Raw genomic sequence first — 21,338 nt, forward strand, 5'->3', positions numbered from 1 at the left:
TATAAATGGTCTTGCATTATACACCCATATAACCAGTATCCAGATTAGGAAAAAGAACATTACTAGTATCCCAGAAAGTATGTGTGTATATATATACATATACATACATATATTATTTTTTTAAGATTTTTTTGGGACCATTTTTAAAGTCTTTATTGAATTTGTTACAATATTGCTTCTGTTTTTTTTATGTTTTGGTTCTTTTGGCCACGAGGCATGTGGGATCTTAGCTCCCTGACCAGGGATCAAACCCGCATCCCCTGCATGAAAGGTGAAGTCTTAACCACTGGACCGCCAGGGAAGTCCCCAGAAAGTATATATTTTAAAGTGGGATATATTTTCTGGCATAAATCTTTGTATGGACAGTTTTCATCTACATGTGCAATTTAAAACTTACCTCAAGTTGAAATATTCGTTCCTGTTCCCTGCAACCCTGTTGCTCATCGATTTCAATGGCTTTCCTCATTACTGCTGCCATTTCAGTTATCTGGTCAACGTGTGCTTGTAATTCCTGAAAAAAAAGAGATGGAAGTTGTGAATCAGTGAAATACTTTTTTAAAATTTTTGGATCCTCCCCTTTTTATAAAATCTGCATTGCCACTTAATATGAATGTAATATCTTTACATTGCCATTTAACATAAATGTAATATATCAAACATATTTACAAGAAAGTTGACTGACCATGAATGTGCTTTTGAAGTCAGATTTCTGTTAGGACTAGGATTAAGGATAAGCAGCACAGTATATCTAAACCCACAAACAGGAAAAATACTCATTTCACATTCCTCTCACCACAAATGATCAGCAACTTTCTTTTCTGCACCTACATACCCCATTGACCAAAGTAATGGGAAAGATAAGCATTCAATCTCTTTTCCTCACTGAAGTCTTCATGATTTAAAAATATTTTCTGTATTTTCCATGCCTAAAAATTCATCTCAATTCAATCCAGAACCTCTTCTAGATTATAATCCTCATTGAGAGCAGGAACTAACTGTACATTGCTTATATTTGCCTACTATTTAATGTTAGGTACATAATAGATAATAAGTATTGAGTAAAATGAACAGAGTCCTTCTTTAAAGTATTGAATATTAAATGGCCTTTGCAAACTGTTCAAAATATAATTTTAGTATAAAATAGACATCCACATTTGTTTGGCACAGCAAGTAGCATAAATTTCTTCCAATCTCATTCTCTTATTCTTTTTTGCATACCTATGATGAGCCAGGCACTGTGCTAGGTGACAGGAATATGAAGCCTGTTAAGAAATGTTCCCTGATTTCAAGGAGCTTACAGTCAATGAAACAGACAGACAAAAGGTTTATAATCAACAAACATGAGAATAATACTTTTTTAAATGAACAAGTTCTATAGACCATTGTTCACTAGCAACTGAGGGTCATTTTATTATACTAAGGACAAAACTTAAATATAAAAGTTAATAGCTCCCCAAATAAACACTGTCTCTTAAATAGTTGTATATACTCTGTAAAAAGTATTTGAACAAGACCCCCCAAAACCTACAAAACTAGTAAACTATGGAAGGAATATAATAGAGAATAGGAATATCTTTAGCAAACCACACATTTAATATCTTCTTAACCAACAAAAATACAGATCCTTATATTATTTTAACACAATCTATAAAAAGCTGGTACGCAGGAAGAAGTCAAAATAAAAGATTACGCTGTCCACTATGGCACTATTTAAATTTAAATTACTTAAAGTCAAATACAATTTTAAGAAATTAACAATTCAGCCCCTCAGGTCGCACTAGTCACACATCAAGTACTTAACAGCCACATGTGGCTGGTGGCTTCCATACTGAACAGCATAAAGAACATTTCTATCACTGCAGAGAGTTCTATTGGACAGCTCTGGATTAGATTATGATAGCAAGAATGATATCAAGACAAACATCTGTCGTATTCTGTAGTAGTTTAAAAAAAATGATTACAATCCCTCCCACTGTAAAGGGAACCTAATGTTTAAACGCAAGTTAAGTATAGATAACTGCAGCAGCAAACTGAATAAGGGTAATGAGTAAAAATTTTGAATACCAACAGCTTTCTCAGTTTATGATTTGGTGTCTTATGGCACTGACCTAGGTTAAACGACTACAAGGAAGCAGATAATTACTTGCCTTTAAAACGAAAGAAGACAAGAAACTACTAATTTTTTCAGGACAGTCTGTTTTAATACAATCATTGTAAGAAAAAAACCCCAATACTTCAAACAGAAGTGTATTTTTATAGGTCTGGTTCCTGGGTGGTTCACTTATTACAATAAAATCTTCAGGGAAGTGTCATGGATCTCTTAATAGGCACAAGAAGGCAAGACCTGTGCTTTCAAAACTGTCTTAAAGGCAAGAAGTGCTAGCAACATAAACCTTGCACTGTCTTGAAATGCCTTTCAAGAAAACAAGGCAGTTAAAACACAATAGACACAATGGAGAGGGTATACTGCTATACTTAGTAACACCTAAACAAAGGCAATTTTACTGTGAACTCAAACTAAAGGACTATAACTATCGAAAATCTGAATTAAAACAGTTCATTTAATAGTTTGATTGAACAAAATTTTTAGAAAATCAGATTAAAATTATTACCAAGAAAACATCTTTGATGTCCAGCAAGAGGATGACCGTTTGAAGCTTACTAAAATTTTGCATCTATAGCTAACAAGAACAATAACATGAAAGGCTGGCCCAAAGAACCTTTAAAGCCTGCAATTATCTAACAGGCTATGTATAATACAATACACAGAGAATTGATGACAGACTTAAAGTTTCTACACTGAATACTTTTGCAAGGCTATGAAAAGCACAGCGTTTTTAAAAGCAATTTCATTTATTTGCTGATTTAATTTGGGAGGAGAATTCAATGTAAAAGAACTTTTTAAATGGACCCCCCTTCCAGCCACACCCCAAAAGCTGACTGTTTTATTTAGTGTACATTCTGATTTGCTTCCAAGTGCCTCCTCTGCAGTCCATGTTGAGGTGCTTCAAGGATGTGTCGAGATGCATCAAGGAAGAATCCTTCGGAGTTGTTACGATGCACCATGTCAATCTGTAGTACAGAGTCATTATAATGTTAATACGGATATTATCCGTAATTGAAAAACTGAATGAGTGTTAGTTCATGCGTGTTAGCCAACTGTTTGAAATGTTTGTTTTTTTAAGATTTCCAAAAAGGTAGCAGTTCAAAAATAATGTAAAAATGAGTATTTGAATGAAAATGAGTTCTCCTCAAACTTTTTATTGGTTTTTAAATGTGTGCTCAAAAACTTCCAGGTGAGGACAAAATTCTATGTTACACTAGTCTCAAAAGGTTCTCTTACTCCAAAATGCTGTTACGTGTAACTTTGTTTATTAGCCCTAAATGTGTTATAAAATTATTTTTGTGCTTAGGCATATCAGAGCACTAGTACCTAAACATATCTTGGAAGCTCATATTTATCATACAAGTTTCTCTGCTCACCCACTTCTGCTTGTTGACTCCAATAATTAATTCAAGGCTAGATTTAGATGGATTTGCTACCTTTCCTTGCCACTTTCCCAGATTCTCCTCATGAGAACTAACCTTGCTTCCTCTAGTATTCCAGTAATAATTCAGATCTCTATTTTAGGATTCATCACATCCTACCTTATATTAGATAATCATGTTTGTGTCTGTATCTCCCAATACACTGAAAGCTTCTATGGTAGAGTAATAAACTTATTCATTCATCTTATTATTAATAATAACTAAGCCAGTGCAAGTGTTAATAAATATCTGTTTGAATCAAAGTGTCTCCTTTTTGTTAATAAATAATCTGTTTGAATCAAAGTGTCTCCTTTTTGGGAAAAATCAAAATCACAAACATTAATATGTATTAGTTAGAATTAATAACAAGTAACTGAACTGTCATTTCATGGAAGGCAAGAATCAGCACTTAGATGAAGAATTCAATTGACATAATTGAAAAAGGATGATTTACAGCTATCTTAAGAAATGTTTAACTTTGCTAATTAATAAAACAGCTGTGATGAGTGGTAAAATCTAATGTGTTTTAGAAAACATTTGCTTCTGACATAGCTGCTACCACAAGAGACTAGCTAGCGTCAGTACCTTATTCTTAAGCACTAGTCTGCCAGAGCATTCTCTTTAGATCTTAAAAAAATGTAAGTTGTTAAACATAAGGTCCTTTTGGAATGTCTCAAGATTATACTTATCTTACCAATAATTTTAAGTCAGTTCATATTTGTACCTTAAAAAAACCTCTTAAATTATATATTTAAAATTAAACTTTTTATAATGATCTCATTAACAATAGATACAGTTTATAGTCAAAAGATTGCCATTTAACTATCCAAGGTTTCTTTTTGGATAGGAGATGAATAACATAATTAGATAATATTAAAGCCACATTTATTTTTACTGTTTTACTATTTGACACAAGAGCTGTCGATTACTAACTTCCTTAATATGTAGAGTTGAATTTACATATTAAAGCAATTCACTAGGTATTTAATTTTAATAGAATTAATAATTTTAAAATACCTACAAGCACCAAGATGGAAGAAATATAACATTTTAAGGAATCTAAAAAGTGTTTCAATAATCGAGAAAGATAAAAATGTTATATGAATATTTCTTAAATAATATTAGTTATAACTAATAGTTAGTTCACCATTATCCAATACAGATAATGGCCTAGTAGTCACAATCTATTCTAATATTTTTATTTCACACCAGCAGTTAAAAATCAGTTTAAAATAAAACATAAACGGAAAAGGACTATTCTACCTGTTTTCAAAACAGGTGCTAGTAAACACAGGGATCAGAATGAGTACGATGAACAGCAGGAAAAACACTAATTTCTATTAGTTCAGCTCTGTCTCTAGAAATGATATTAAGTGATATGTGATGGAGGAGGGGGTTGGGGAGGCAATGTATTTTATATATACATAAATCTATACATATATTTGACATATATATGTCTTCTCCCCCCACCATGGCACTACCATTAATAATCAGGAGTATCTATAGTCTGGATGAATTAACCTCATTCAGAAAATAGTCTTAAGAAAAACAAATCTACCTTTAGCTGTTTTCAGATTTTTAAAAAAGTTTTAAGCATTTAATTTTCATTTTTGCAAGAGATATCAATACACAAATTAAAAGAAGTATTTCTTACAAGCAGATAACCTTATAAAAATAATTTTGAATTGAACAGACTTACCTTTATTTCCCAAATAAAGTTTATTTTTTAATATATATTAAAGCTACTAGGGAAGAATGGGAGTTAGAAGAGTAAATCAAACAGAAAATGACACATAACATGAAAAAAATAAGAAGAAAATGTCAAAAAGAGAAGTATTCAATATCATGTAAGTAAGATTCCTATGATTTTTTAAAAAAATCTGAACACAAGTTAACCAATTGTCCTCCTTTTCTATTTCAAATTATATTTACAGAAAGGATTACCTTGGTGTGCTGCTCTTTTAACTTCATTATTATCCCTGGATCATCTTTTTTGCTAGCCATTAGCAATCTAAACATTTGCTCTCGATACTTGCTCATTATAAGTTCCAAGGCAGACTGATGTTCTTCCAGGGATGTACGTAATTCTATCAAAAACAACAGTATATTTTATTCAAACTTGAGTTCAGGGTGTACAAAGTATTCTCTTCCACATTAATCAAAAAAGCAATTTATAAAGGGGGTATTTTAAAAAGAAAATATGAGGTACAAAAATCTAGCCACATAGAAATAAAGGATACTGGGGCTTGCCTGGTGGCACAGTGGTTCAGAGTCCACCTGCCAATGCAGGGGACACGGGTTTGTGCCCCGGTCCAGGAAGATTCCACATGCCACGGAGCGGCTGGGCCCATGAGCCATGGCTGCTGAGCCTGTGCGTCCAGAGCCTGTGCTCCACAACGGGAGAGGCCACAACAGTGAGAGGCCCGCGTACAGCAAAAAAAAAAAAAAAAAGAAAGAAATGATACCAAATGGAGTCCTTTATTAGTTCTCAAAATGACCATTTTAAACTCAGTTTTTGAGAAATCATTTTAACAAATATTTACTGAACAGGGATTAAGTATCAGATCATGCTCTATATTAGGAATACCAAAAGGCCATAAAGCTCAGAGTCTAGTGGAGAAAACAAAACATAAATAATTAAAATACAATGTGGTAAGTGTAGAGTGGAGCTCTATCCAAATACATACAGAAAGTCTGTGAGGAAAAATTGGTGAAAGCTTCACAGAAGTATGGTATTGAGATCAACTTGCATTCCTTGAAAGAAAAATAAACGACAGGGCATTCTAAGCAGGGAGGCATGAAACTGGATGGTGTGTTTGGGAAATCGTTCAGGGTGACAAGAGCAAAGGTTTCACGGAGAAGAGAAGTATGGGAAGAATACAAAAAAGAAGGCTTGGAGTCGACTTTGAAGGACGATGGGTAAGAAAATAGTACACAGTGAAGGTTCTCAAGCAAAAGAATAACATAATCAGATATATTTTTGAAAAATCAATCTGATGCCTGTGTTGAAGATGGACTGGAGGGAAAACACACTGAAATCAGGGAGACCAATGAGGACAGTTCAGGCAAGAGACTATGAACACCTAACTTGTGGGCCAAAGTGGTGGGACTGCCGAGAATGAAACTGAGTTATTTCATAGGTAATGACAATGGTGCAAGCTGGATACTGAGGGTGAGAGTCTAAGATCCAAGTAAGGTAGACATTCATATGTAGGAAAGGATAAAGAGCAATAAATATCCTCTCTATCTGGGGAGCTACCTTGATCACACGCCTCTTAATCACCACATCAGAGCCTTTTGCCCTCAGCTGTCTGTGGTTCTGGTTCTGCATGGGCTCCAACTAACTTCACATGGGAGCAATCTGACTTCAGGCTTCTGCCTGGCTTCCAGCTAGCACCGTGCACCTCTGTCTTCCACGCTTGAGTCACATAGCACAAATGAAATTGCCTTTCATAGCTAAGCTAAAATCGTTTTATTACTTAGTACTGAGAGTACTGGCTGATACAAGGGAGGAGATGTAGAGTGTCAGGTCCATTAAAAATATGCTATCTTAATCTTCATCCAAATCTGAGAAGAGGATATTATCCATTCCATCATCTGGATGGAGAAACTGAGACTCTGCAAAGGATAAAATATTTCTCCAATTTAATAAAATTCAACTGTAAAAAGAGTGATGTGTGACCCAGCAGAAACAAAAAATAGATGTGTGATAGCAGCAAGAATGGAGAAGAAGTGAAGATGGAGTGAGTCAGGAAATGTGTAGGTATGGCTGCTAGTCCGTGGGTGCCTCAACATTCCTTGTTGTTTCCTTCCACATTCCTGAAATAGTGCCTTCACTGCCTTTTCCTCAAAGTCCCAGCTAAGCATGCTGTTTCCTAGTGGAACCCTAAGTAATACAGCAGCCGTGTGGTTGACAGGGTCTTGGAGCTCGGTCCTGGTGTCAGGTGGGAGAGCTGAGTTCAGCTGGGAGAGCTGAGTTCAGGACACTGGACCACCAGACACCTCCCAGCCGCACGTAATATCAATTGGCGAGAGCTCTCCCAGAGATCTCCAATCTCAACGCTAAGACCCAGCTCCACCCAACAGCCAGCAAGCTCCAGTGCTGCACGCCCCATGCCAAACAACTAGCAAGACAGGAACACAACCCCACCCATTAGGAGAGAGGCTGCCTAAAATCATACTAAGTTCACAGACATCCCAAAACACACCACTGGATGTGGCCCTGCCCACCAGAAAGATAAGATCCAGCCCCACCCACCAGAACACAGGAACCAGTCCCCTCCACCAGGAAGCCTACACAACCACTGAACCAACCTCACCAACAGGGGGAAGACACCAGAAACAACAGGAACTATGAACCTGCAGCCTGCGAAAAGGAGACCCCAAAGTTAAACAAAATGAGAAGACAGAGAAATATGCAGCAGAAGAAGGAGCAAGGTAAAAACCCACCAGACCTAACAAATGAAGAGGAAATAGGCAGTCTACCTGAAAAAGAATTCAGAGTTTTGATAGCAAACATGATCCAAAATCTTGGAAACAGAATGGAGAAAATACAAGAAACGTTTAACACGGACTAGAAGAACTAAAGAGCAAACAAACAATGATGAACAACACAATAAATGAAATTAAAAATTCTCTAGAAGGAATCAATAGCAGAATAACTGAGACAGAACGGATAAGTGACCTGGAAAATAAAATAGTGGAAATAACTACTGCAGAGCAGAATAAAGAAAAAAGAATGAAAAGAATTGAGGACAATCTCAGAGACCTCTGGGACAACATTAAACACACCAACATTCAAATTATAGGGGTCCCAGAAGAAAAAGAGAAAAAGAAAGGGTCTGAGAAAAGATTTGAAGAGACTATAGCTGAAAACTTTCCTAACATAGGAAAGGAAATAGTCAATCAAGACCAGGAAGTGCAGAGAGTCCCATACAGGATAAATCCAAGAAGAAACAAGCCAAGACACATATCAATCAAACTATCAAAAAATAAATACAAAGAAAAAATATTAAAAGCAACAAGGGAAAGGCAACAAATAACATACAAGGGAATCCCCATAAGGTTAACAGCTGATCCTTCAGCAGAAACTCTGCAAGCCAGAAGGGAGTGGTAGGACATATTTAAACTGATGAAAGGGAAAAACCTACAACCAAGATTACTCTACCCAGTAAGGATCTCATTCAGATTCAAAGAAGAACTTAAAACCTTTACAGACAAGCGAAAGCTAAGAGAATTCAGCACTACCAAACCAGCTTTACAACAAATGCTAAAGGAACTTCTCTAGGCAGGAAACACAAGAGAAGGAAAAGACCTCCAATAACAAACCCAAAACATTTAAGAAAATGGGAATAGGAACATACATATCGATAATTACCTTAAGTGTAAATGGATTAAATGCTGCAACCAAAAGACATACACTGGCTGAATGTATACAAAAACAAGACCCATATATATGCTGTCTACAAAAGACCCACTTCAGACCTAGGGACAGATACAGACTGAAAGTGAGGGGATGGAAAAAGATATTCCATGCAAATGGAAATCAAAAGAAAGCTGGAGTAGCAATTCTCGTATCAGAAAAAATAGACTTTAAAATAAGGACTATTACAAGAGACAAAGAAGGACACCACATAATGATCAAGGGATCAATCCAAGAAGAAGATGTAACAACTGTAAATATTTATGCACCCAACATAGGAGCACCTCAATACATCAGGCAAATGCTAACAGCCATAAAAGGGGAAATCGACAGTAACACAATAATAGTAGGGGACTTTAACACCCCACTTTCACCAATGGACAGATCATCCAAAATGAAAATAAATAAGGAAACACAAGCTTTAAATGATACATTAAACAAGATGGACTTAATTGATATTTATAGGACATTCCATCCAAAAACAACAGAATACATGTTCTTCTCAAGTGTTCATGGAACATTCTCCTAGACCATATCTAGGGTCACAAATGAAGCCTTGGTAAATTTAAGAAAATTGAAGTCATATCAAGTATCTTTTCTGACCATAACACTATGAGACTACATATTGATTACAGGAAAAAAACTGTAAAAAATACAAACACATGGGGGCCAAACAATACACTATAAATGACCAAGCGATCCCTAAAGAAATCAAAGAGGAAATTAAAAATTACCTAGAAACAAATGACAATGAAAATATGATGACCAAAAACCTATGGGATGCAGCAAAACCAGTTTTAAGAGGGAAGTTTGCAGCAATACAATCCTACCTCAAGAAACAAGAAAAATCTCAAATAAACAACCTAACCTTACAACAAAAGCAATTAGAGAATGAAGAACAAGAAAACCCCCAAAAGTTAGCAGAAGGAAAGAAATCATACGGATCATATCAGAAATAAATGAAAAAGAAATGAAGGAAACAATAGCGAGATCAATACAACTAAAAGCTGGTTCGTAAAGAAGATAAATAAAATTGATAAAACATTAGCCAGACTTATCACGAAAAAAAGGGAGAGGACTCAAATCAACAAAATTAGAAATGAAAACGGAGAAGTAAAAACTGACACTGCAGAAATACAAAGGATCATGAGAGGATACTACGAGCAACTCTATGCCAATAAAATGGACAACCTGGAGGAAATGGACAAATTCTTAAAAAAGCACAACCTTCCGAGACTGAACCAGGAAGAAATAGAAAATATAAACAGACAGATCACAAGCACTGAAATTGAAACTCTGATTAAAAATCTTCCAACAAACAAAAGCCCAGGACCAGATGGCTTCACAGGCGAATTCTATCCAATATTTAGAGAAGAGCTAACACCTATCCTTCTCAAACTCTTCCAAAATATAGCAGAGGGAGGAACACTCCTAAACTCATTCTACGAGGCCAGCATCACCCTGATACCAAAACCAGACAAAGATGTCACAAAAAAAGAAAACTATAGGCCAGCATCACTGATGAACATAGATGCAAAAGTCCTCAACAAATACTAGCAAACAGAATCCAACAGCATATTAAAAAGGATCATACACCATGATCAAGTGGGGTTTATCCCAGGAATGTAAGGATTCTTCAATATACTCAAATCAATGTGATATACCATATTAACAAATTGAAGGAGAAAAACCATATGATGATCTCAACAGATGTAGAAAAAGCTTTTGGCAAAATTCAACACCCATTTATGAAAAAAATTCTCCAGAAAGTAGGCATAGAGGGAACTTACCTCAACATAATAAAGGCCATAACCCCACAGCCAACATCGTCCTCAATGGTGAAAAACTGAAACCATTTCCACTAAGATCAGGAACAAGACAAGGTTGCTCACTCTCACCACTATTATTCAACATAGTTTTGCAAGTTTTAGCCACAGCAATCAGACAAGAAAAAGGAATCCAAATCAGAAAAGAAGTAAAACTGTCATGGTTTGCAGATGGCATGATATTATACAGAGAGAATCCTAAAGATGCTACCAGAAAACTACTAGAGCTAATCAATGAACGTGATAAAGTAGCAGGATACAAAATTAATGCACAGAAATCTCTTACACTCCTATACACTAATGATGAAAAATCTGAAACAGAAATTAAGGAAACACTCCCATTCACCATTGCAACAAAAAGAATAAAATACCTAGGACTAAACCTACCTAAGGAGACAAAAGACCTGTATGCAGAAAACAACAAGACACTGATGAAAGAAATTAAAGACGGATGGAAAGATATACCATGTTCCTGTATTGGAAGAATCAACATTGTGACAATGACCATACTACTCAAAGCTATCTACAGATTCAAAGCAATCCCTACCAAACTACCAAAGGCATTTTTCACAGAACGAGAACAAAAAATCTCACAATTTGTATGGAAACACAAAAGACCCCAAATAGCCAAAGCAATCTTGAGAAAGAAAAATGGAGCTGGAGGAATCAGGCTCCCAGACTTCAGACTATACTACAAAGCTACAGTAATGAAGACAGTATGGTACTGGTACAAAAACAGAAATATAGATAAATGGAACAGGATAGAAAGCCAAGAGGTAAACCCACGCACATATGGTCACCTTATCTTTGATAAAGGAGGCAAGAATATACAATGGAGAAAAGACAGTCTCTTTAATAAGTGGTGCTGGGATAACTGGACAGCTACATGTAAAAGAATGAAATTAAAACACTCCCTAAAACCATATACAAAAATAAACTCAAAATGGATTAAAGACCTAAATTTAAGGCCAGACACTATAAAACTCCCAGAGGAAAACATAGGCTGAACACTCTATGACATAAATCACAGCAAGATCCTTTTTGACCTACCTCCTAGAGAAATGGAAATAAAAATAAACAAATGGGACCTAATGAAACTTCAAAGCTTTTGCACAGCAAAGGAAACCATAAACAAGATGAAAAGACAACCCTCAGAATGGGAGAAAATATTTGCAAATGAAGCAACTGACAAAGGATTAATCTCCAAAATGTACAAGCAGTTCACGCAGCTCAATATTAAAAAAATAAACAACCCAATCCAAAAATGGGCAGAAGACCTAAATAGGCATTTCTCCAAACAAGATATACAGATTGCCAACAAACACATGAAAGGATGCTATCACCTCACACCAGTCAGAATGGCCATCATCAAAAAATCTACAAACAATAAATGCTGGAGAGGGTTTGGAGAAAAGGAATCCTCTTGCACTGTTGGTGGGAATGTAAATTGATACAGCCACTATGGAGAACAATATGGAGGTTCCTTAAAAAACTAAAAATAGAACTACCATATGACCCAGCAATCCCACTACTAGGCACATACCCAGAGAAAACCATAATTCAAAAAGACACATGCACCCCAGTGTTCATTGCAGCACTGTTTACAATAGCCAGACAATGGAAGCAGCCTAGATGTCCATCAAGAGAGGAATGGATAAAGAAGATGTGGCACATGTATATAATGCAATATTACTCAGCCATAAAAAGAAATGATACTGAGCTATTTGTAGTGAGGTGGATGGACCTAGAGTCTGTCATACAGAGTGAAGTAAGTCAGAAAGAGAAAAACAAATACCGTATCCTAGCAGATATGTATGGAATCTAAAAAAAAAAAAAAAAATGGTTCCAACTAACCTAGGGGCAGGACAGGAATAAAGACGCAGACGTAGAGGATGGACTTGAGGACATGGGGAGGGGGAAGGGTAAACTGGGATGAAGTGAGAGAGTGGCAATGACATATATACACTACCAAATGCAAAATAGATAGCTAGTAGGAAGCAGCTGCATAGCAGAGGGAGATGAGCCCAGTGCTTTGTGACCACCTAGAGGGGTGTGATAGGGAGGGTGGGAATGAGATGCAAGAGGGAGGGGATATGGGGTTATACGTATATGTATAGCTGATTCACTGTTATACAGCAGAAACTAACACAACATTGCAAAGCAATTTTACTCCAATGAAGATGTTTAAAAAAAAAAGAGCAATAACTACGATTTAGGCATAATGGACTAGAAATGTCACAAAGTAACTTTAACTGGCTATTTTCCCATTTAATTTAATTTATTTATTTATTGACCATGCCGCACAGCTTGTGGAATCTTAGTTCCCCAAGCAGGTACTGAACCCGGGCCCATGGCAGTGAAAGTGCAGAGACATAACTGCTGGACCACCAGGAAATTCCCTTTTTTCCCATTTTAAAAAATAGTAATTGGTCCCAAGTTGATAGTACAGTTGCAGATTAAAGTTCTCTTTTGATTTGGTATACACAGTGATAATATAGCTTGCCTTTGTTCTCTTGTTGCAATTCTCTGATTTGTCTGTTTTCTTGCTGGATACCCATAACTAATGTGGACCGTGGCCGATGTCTTGCAACTTCATTAAGTTCTTGAATTTCTTCTTGATACTAATGAAAAGATTTTTATTAAAATGAAAGAGAAAATATTTGAAAATATGTATCTGATACACACACACACACACACACACACACACACACATATATGTATATTTGATAAAGAACCCTTACAACTCAACTCAATACAACTCAATAAAAGGAAAAATAACTCAATTTAAAAATGGGCAAACAAGTAAGTTCTGAGAATGTAATGTACATCATGGTGTCTAGAGTTAACAATATTGTATTATATACTTGCAAGTTGCCAAGAGAACACATCTTAAATGTATACACACACACACACACACACACACACACACGAACGGTAATTATGTGAGGGGATGGAGGTATTAACTAACCTCATTGTGGTAGGTAATCTTTTCACAAAATATACATATATCAATATATATTGTACACCTTAAAGTTACACAATGTTGTATGTCAAGTATATCTCAGTAAAGCTGGAAAAAAATGGGTAAAGGATTTGAAGAGACATTTCTCTAAAGAAAATACACAAATGGCCAATAAACACATGAAAGATGCTTAACATCATTAGTCATTCAGGAAATACAATTCAGTGTAACAAGGAGATACCACTTCACAACGACTAGGATGAGCTTAATCAAAAAGCAAGTAATAACAAGTGTTGGAGAGGATGTGGAGAAATCACTCTCATATACTGTTCATGGGAATGTAAAATGATGTGCCTGCTCTGGAAAACAGTCAGGCAGATGCTCTAAAAGTTAAATATAGATTTTTAAGACCCATCCATTCTAATTGAACTAGGTATATACCCAAGAAAATTGAAAACATATGTCCACATAGAAACTTACAAACAAGTATTCATAGCAGTATTATACATAATAGCCAAAAAATAGAAACAATCCAAATGTCCATCAACCAATGAACAGATAAACACAATGTGCTGTATCCTTACAATGAATATTATTTAGCAATAAAAAGGAATCAAGTACTGATACATGCTACAACATCGATGAAACCTGAAAACATTACGTTAAAAAAAGTCACAAAAAGCCACATATTGTATGATTCCATTCATATGAAATGTCTAAAATAGGCAAATCCATGGAGACAGACAGATTTGTAGTTTCCAGCAGCCAGGGAAAGGGAGACCTAGGGAGTAGCTACTAAGGGATATGGGCTTTTGGGGTAATGAAGTGTTCTCAAACTAGATAGTAATTATGGTTGCACAGCATGTGAATATACTAAAATCCAATGACCTGCACTCTTCAAAAGGGTAAACTTTATGGTATGGTTCTTAACTCTGGTTGTCAACCCCCCTTTTTTACAACTCAATACCAGATATATATGTTCACTGGAATGCATGAATCAAGGTAGACAGGGACGTATGTAATGTGCTTAGGGCAACAGAGTTGCAAAACAAAATAAGTAAACTTCCTTCACTATTTTCAGCAGCTTTGTTAAAAGCAGTAACCCTGGGTTGCTTCCTTTTACAAAAGGGGTGATGCATTTCTAGAGAGTAAGCTATGAATATATATTTTCCTCCAGTGATTTCCATCATAATATCAGAGATTTTATAACTCTCTTAGAGTTGCAACTCTTTATCAAAAGAGGGCTTAAAATAGTAGCTCACTGTAAAGTTCTTATATACAACAGTAAGGATAACAAGAAGTGAAGTCCTTTTTATTTCTTCTTTAACTGGCAGCATTAAATGAAAAATAAGGTAGCAAGTACAAATGCAGTAACTGCAAAAGGTGGAAACCAGATATGGCTTTGCATCATTTTCAAAAACTATTTTATTGTTAAATAGTGTCACCTAAATACTCCTATAAAGAAAAATATTTCTACATTATAAAAATAGGAGACAGAGCAAAATATGTGTCAATTATATAGTGAAAGATATTATCTGGTCTTTGTCAAATGTATCTAGACCTAAAAAATTCATGTATTTTCCAAACTCAAATGTGCCTCACTGTCAGAAAAGTAATCAAGTCTATATGTTTTAGAATATCTACATATATACATGCCAGTTGAACTTGACAAAATTACATTTCAATCTAAAGTAAACTGAAACACACAAGTCAAGCTACTTTTAAATTTTAGAGAACATTAAAAAATAATAAAATACTAATTAAGCAGAAGTTTACAATTCAAGCAACACATAAATATCAATGACTGCTTTTTAAAAATGGAATCAGCAAGGAAAAACATCAAACCTGCTTCATAGCTTCTACTCGCTTGTTGAGAGCGGTGGTTTGCTCAATCAGAGATTCTGCTGCATCGTCGTGATCTCTCAGTCTTTCAACAAGGGCTTTAGCATCAGCAAGTGCCTTCTCAATTGTGCAACTCATTTCTAAAGGAATATGTATAATTAAAAATGAAAATCAAGATTCAAAACAAAGCTGGCATAGCATCTTATTTTAGTTTCATGTTAACACAGATATGCTTAAGCTACATTTGTTACTGGATTGCTCACTGTCTCGGAAGAAAAAACATCTAAGAACATCTGTGGTTTTGATTCTGTTAAGGTAGAACAAACTCAAAAGTGAATTTATAATATTCAAAAAATACAATGCGTGTAAATATATATAATTATATAATTACATATATATATACACACACACACATATGTGTGTGTGTGCGATCATACATGTATGATTTGCAGACATAATCAGAATGTATTTAAAACACCCTGAATTTATAGTGGGGAAAAAAAGTAAACATCCAATGGATATATTTTATGTTATACAGAAATTGTGCTCTTCATAAGGGCAAACCCTATCAAGTCATTTGTCATTTGTGAAAAAGGTCACTTTAATAGTCTTTATTCTGCAGTCAATGACTGTCAGGTCTCTGACCATAGACCCTTCCTAGCCTCTGCTTGGTCAGGTGACCTGAGACACCATTCACAAATGCACACTACTGACCAGCTAAAGTGGCCTCTATGTGTCATGCTATGCTCAAGTGTCAACCTCCTTCTGGAGGAACTTTGGCTTCTTATATAAAATTGCATTATAATCCTAACTCTTGCACTTTCCTTAGTGAATGGCAAAGAAAGTTTTAATTTAGAACAACACTGGCCATTGTGGGAAACTTCTGAGGTGTTAAAATCAATAATTAATATGCATAAAAGGAGCTCAAAAAATTAGTAGGCAAAACATGAAGCAGCCAACAGTTATTGTAGTTTCTTCAACTGGCATGCTGAGACCTCAAAACAAAATTTTAATCTTAAAATAATGTCTCTCAAAAACTTTAACCTTCTAAAACTTATCATTCTTGAATTTTTCTCTTTCTACTAAGTGTCACCTTACTTTCTATATAAGCTACCCTTTCTTCAAGATTTTCTCAAAAAATAAAATTACACTGTAAAATTACTAGGCCAGAAGCCAGGTCTATAGATATTAAATTAAAACTCAGGTATAGAACCAAGTTAAGGGCTATAATGAAGGATTTTCATCAAGTTTAGGAAGACAGAAATTTGCTACAGAATGTAGGACAGTTAGATGCTACTGTACTGGACTATAGTTCAGTTAATTATTAGCCCCTCAGACAGAGAAAAATGCAGTAAGTACAAAAGAGATTTAAATAACCCAACTGTGTAACATTTTAAAAGAAGGAAAGAAAACACATCAGGCCATTTTAGCAGGCTTTCATTTAAGGTTATATAGCAAAGATTCAAAATTGTAAACTAAATAAAGATGAAAAAACGTTCAAACAGTATTCTTGGTTGTACCCAACAGCTGAAGCAAAGGGTATACTGTCCTGTTATTATAAACAGGTTTAAAGCTGAATAAAAAGATTTAATCAAAATAAATTAAAATGTAAAACTGCCAATCTAGAAAATATTCATGACTAGACATTTCCAGAGAGCTTTAAGAATTAAGCTGGAAACTAATACAATTTCTGTCTCTCTAGATAAAACAACCAAAAGATTTGTCCTCTAATATCTAGGAGATTTAGATAAGTGTACTTCAAAATACAAGCAAAAGGGCAATTAAAGGAACCAATGGCTTGTACTGGCTAAAACACAAAAGGACAGCCATTCAAAATCTATCTAAGATGCTGCTCCAAGGGAGACATTAGTCTCCAATAATGCCTTGCCCTTCCTCTAAACTTCCAAGGGGAATAATCTAAAATTATAGATAGGGGCTTCCCTGGTGGCACAGTGGTTGAGAGTCCGCCTGCCGATGCAGGGGACACGGGTTCGTGCCCCGGTCCGGGAAGATCCCACATGCCGCGGAGCGGCTGGGCCCGTGAGCCATGGCCGCTGAGCCTGCGCGTCCAGAGCCTGTGCTCCGCAACGGGAGAGGCCACAACAATGAGAGGCCCGCATACCGCAAAAAAAAATAATAAAAAAATAAAATTATAGATAGGTAATAGTATGGCTTTCCTATTTATGTGGGAGTTACTATATCTCCATATCTCCTATCAATCCCACTACTATAGAACAGCAGATTCTTCAGAGTAAAATTTTAAAGTTATTTGTGGGAAAAAAAATTAAAAAGAGGAAAAAATATTTGTCTTATAGTAAAAATAACTGGTTGTAATAGATGGTGAAAGAAATAAAAAAAACAAAGTCTAGAGAAAGTTATAAAAGATCTTAGAGAAGTAAAGTTTATCTTGATTTAATAGAACAAGTATGAGGAACCTCTGACAGTCCTAGGTTCCAACCTAGGATATTGTTAAATGATACTGTTGGGACTACTATCAGAATACCTCTTTATGCTTTGTAACAACATGACATCTACAAACAATAGATAGGATGCGTTTCCAAATGAAATGCACTAAAGTTCCTATATATGATCAGATGATAGGTGATCTAGACATGAGAATACCTATACTGTGTGTAATTCAACAAGTTGCCCTCTCCCCAAAAGCCATGCTCCCAGAATTCTCTGGGCGAAGGAATCTACAGAGCCCTGAAACTAGATGGAATCTTTCCAGATAATCATAAATCTTTCTTTCTGAAATATGAAAAAGTTGGGACTTCCCTGGTGGTCCAGTGGTTAAGACTCCATGCTCCCAACGCAGGGGGCCCAGGTTCAATCCCTGGTCAGGGAACTAGATCCCACAATGCCACAACTAAAGATCCCGCATGCTGCAACAAAGACCCTGTGTGCTGCAACAAAGACCCTGCATAGCCAAATAAATAATAAATAAATAAATATTTTAAAAAAAAGGAATATGAAAAAGTTAAGCTGTGTTCTGGGGGTATCAACTTGACAACATGGCACCAAAGACCCACTGCCTATTAAATCCTATGCTTTGATTCAGTAGCTAAGGCTCACCCTCCTTGCCTCAGAGCAATCACAGGCCTCAACTAAATTAGTCAAAGCACCTTCAGAGTTTATACTAGGTCTTTATACCTAATGTTCCCATATGTAGTAAATCCCAACTGCTAAATGAAAGCACCCTAAATCATCTACTAGTGGAATAATTATGAAATGTTACTTTCTCCGCTTCATATTACCATCTTCTGGTACAAAACTCTTACTCCAAAAATCATACCTACTGGAAGAAAATCTCGTGACTGTGTTCCCAAGATTCACGGAGTGTCCAAGCCCAAAGCAAAGACTTTGAACTCTCTAGCACCAAATCCCGACTTTACTGTTTGTTAATGGGTTTTACATCAAACATGAAAAGTGACGTGCATCAGGCTTGACACATAACAGGCACTTCAGTCATGCTGATAAAATTCAATTTCTTACCAGAAGCCAAACTGATCAAATGACTTAACTGTGGCCTTCTAAGATAGAGCAACTCGTTAAAATGAAAGAGTAAATACATACACTAGTAGCTGAGTTGTTTTTGGAATAATTCACTTTTTTAAATGCTGCAAGGAAGTTCCTCAGAGATCCTTTAAAAAACAACAAATACATTAACTACTTGATGGCTTGATGCTACCTAAAATAATAAGGTAGAGATGCACAGTAAAAAAAAAAAAGATTCTAAAGCTAGTATCGTATATTACAGATACTATCGAACTACTTTAAAGTACATAGTTATAAAAACATTACTTTTACTAAAAGTCCTATGCAAGGGTTTCACGTAAAACACTAAAATCATAAGAAATCCATGGAGAAGTCAAAGATTCCATCACAGACACACAAAATCTGGCCTTCCAAATTCCAGAAAGAAACATGGGATGATCAGGTTATAAAATCCATGAGTATAAGAGCTGACATAATCAGGATGGCTACCTGATAGTACCAGACAAAACCCTGAATGAACACTAACTCATTCCAGTAGAAAAAGATTAGCCACAATATTAAACACTGATGGGAAAATTGCTTGGATGGCAGAGGATATGGTCCAGTACACACCTTATTTGTAAATAAATGTATCCGGAAAAACTGTAAAGGTGAAGCGAGGACTAAAACCATTCCTAAAGGAGGTTTTGAACATCTCCAAGTGGATTTTATAGGGTTGCCTCTCTCTATGGTTTAGGACTACATAACATTCCTAAATATATGAGCAATGTATTAATAATAGCATATTTATTTTTGTTACGTATGGATTTTAAAAGTCCCCTACAGAAAAGCCATAATACTCACAATGGTTAATATACTATTATATTTTGTGTCCTTCCAAGAATATTCTAACTTGCCAATAAGGTAAAATAGAAACATTTAACTGGATCAGTTATTCATGAATTTAAATTATGCAACACTTTGCCTCTTTCTCAGAAATCTTTCTGCTTGTATCATTCTCAGTCCTCAGCAAACCCAAAACAGGATAAATCCAAGAAGGTCCAAGCTCAGACACATCATAATCAAATTTCTGAAAATGAAAGACAAAGAAAAATCCTGAAAGCAGCCAGAGAAAAATAACATATTACTTACAGACAACCAACATTTTGAATGACTATAGATTTTTCAACAGAAATCAGGAAGGCTGGGGCTTCCCTGGTGGCGCAGTGGTTGAGAATCTGCCTGCTAATGCAGGGGACATGGGTTCGAGCCCTGGTCTGGGAGGATCCCGCGTGCCGCAGAGCAACTAGGCCCATGAGCCACAACTACCGAGCCTGTGCAGTCTGGAGCCTGTGCTCCGCAACAAAAGAGGCCGCGATAGTGAGAGGCCCGCGCACCGTGATGAAGAGTGGCCCCCACTTGCCACAACTAGAGAAAGCCCTCGCACAGAAATGAAGACCCAACACAGCAAAAATAAATTAATTAATTAATAAACTCCTACCCCCAACATCTAAAAAAAAAAAAAAGAAATCAAGAAGGTCAGTTAAAAGTGCTAAAGAATGGAACGCTCAACCCATAATTCTATATCCAGTGAAAATACCCTTCATATATGAAGGTAAAATAAAAATCATTCTCAGATGAAGAAGAGAATCCACTTCTAGTAGATTTGTTCTAAAGGAAATTCTTCAGAGGGAAGCAAAATGATAGCAGAAGGAAACTTAGAGTATCAGGAATAAAGGAAGAGCAAGAGAAATCATAAATATCTTGAAAAAAATAATAGACTATTCTCTTTTTGAGTGCTTTAAAATGTCTGATATTTGAAAACAAAAGCTGTAACTTCTGTGATGGAATTTTCAATTTATGTAGATGTAATATATAACTATAACATAAACGGGGAGGGTAAATGGACCTATACTATAATGTTTCAACATCTCACTTGAAATGATAAAATGTCAATTGTAAACAAACATACATGTTGTAATACTAGTGAAATCCCTAAAAAAAGCAGTATGGAGATAAGAGTTAAAATCATAACAGATGAATTAAAATGAATAAAAAGTTTTAATAACCCAAAAGAAGGAAAAAAGGGGAAAGGAAGGAACAAAACACTGAGGGTACAAACAGAAAACAAATAAGATGGTGGATCTAAATACAAATATATTAATAACTACACTAAATATAAATGTTCTCAACACATTAGAACACGCAGTCTGATAATCTAACTCTTTAATTAGGATTTAAAACAGGACCTAATTATATGTTGTCTACACGAAACTCACTT

The 21,338-nt window shown here is 35.6% G+C and overlaps 1 protein-coding gene across 3 annotated transcripts in view; it reads right to left on the reverse strand.

The window, feature by feature from the left end:
- The window catches only part of FGFR1OP2 (FGFR1 oncogene partner 2), a 32,807-nt gene that overhangs the window by 3,329 nt on the left and 8,140 nt on the right, over nt 1–21,338 (reverse strand). Inside the window, exons 1-6 of one of the 3 annotated variants that reach the window (XM_070046459.1) lie at nt 19,922–20,005; nt 15,584–15,720; nt 13,280–13,397; nt 5,473–5,615; nt 2,959–3,072; nt 398–511 (exon numbers count right to left, since the gene is read on the reverse strand). In XM_070046459.1, coding sequence (XP_069902560.1) covers nt 398–511; nt 2,959–3,072; nt 5,473–5,615; nt 13,280–13,397; nt 15,584–15,718 — 624 coding nt within the window. In that variant the 5' untranslated portion in view covers nt 15,719–15,720; nt 19,922–20,005. Of the gene's footprint in view, nt 1–397; nt 512–2,958; nt 3,073–5,472; nt 5,616–13,279; nt 13,398–15,583; nt 15,721–19,921; nt 20,006–21,338 lie in introns of those variants that run through there. The other 2 variants (XM_030830528.2, XM_030830529.2) reach the window with 2 other exon arrangements.

The sequence above is a fragment of the Globicephala melas genome, chromosome 10, assembly GCF_963455315.2.
Source record: "Globicephala melas chromosome 10, mGloMel1.2, whole genome shotgun sequence".
NCBI lineage: Eukaryota > Metazoa > Chordata > Mammalia > Artiodactyla > Delphinidae > Globicephala > Globicephala melas.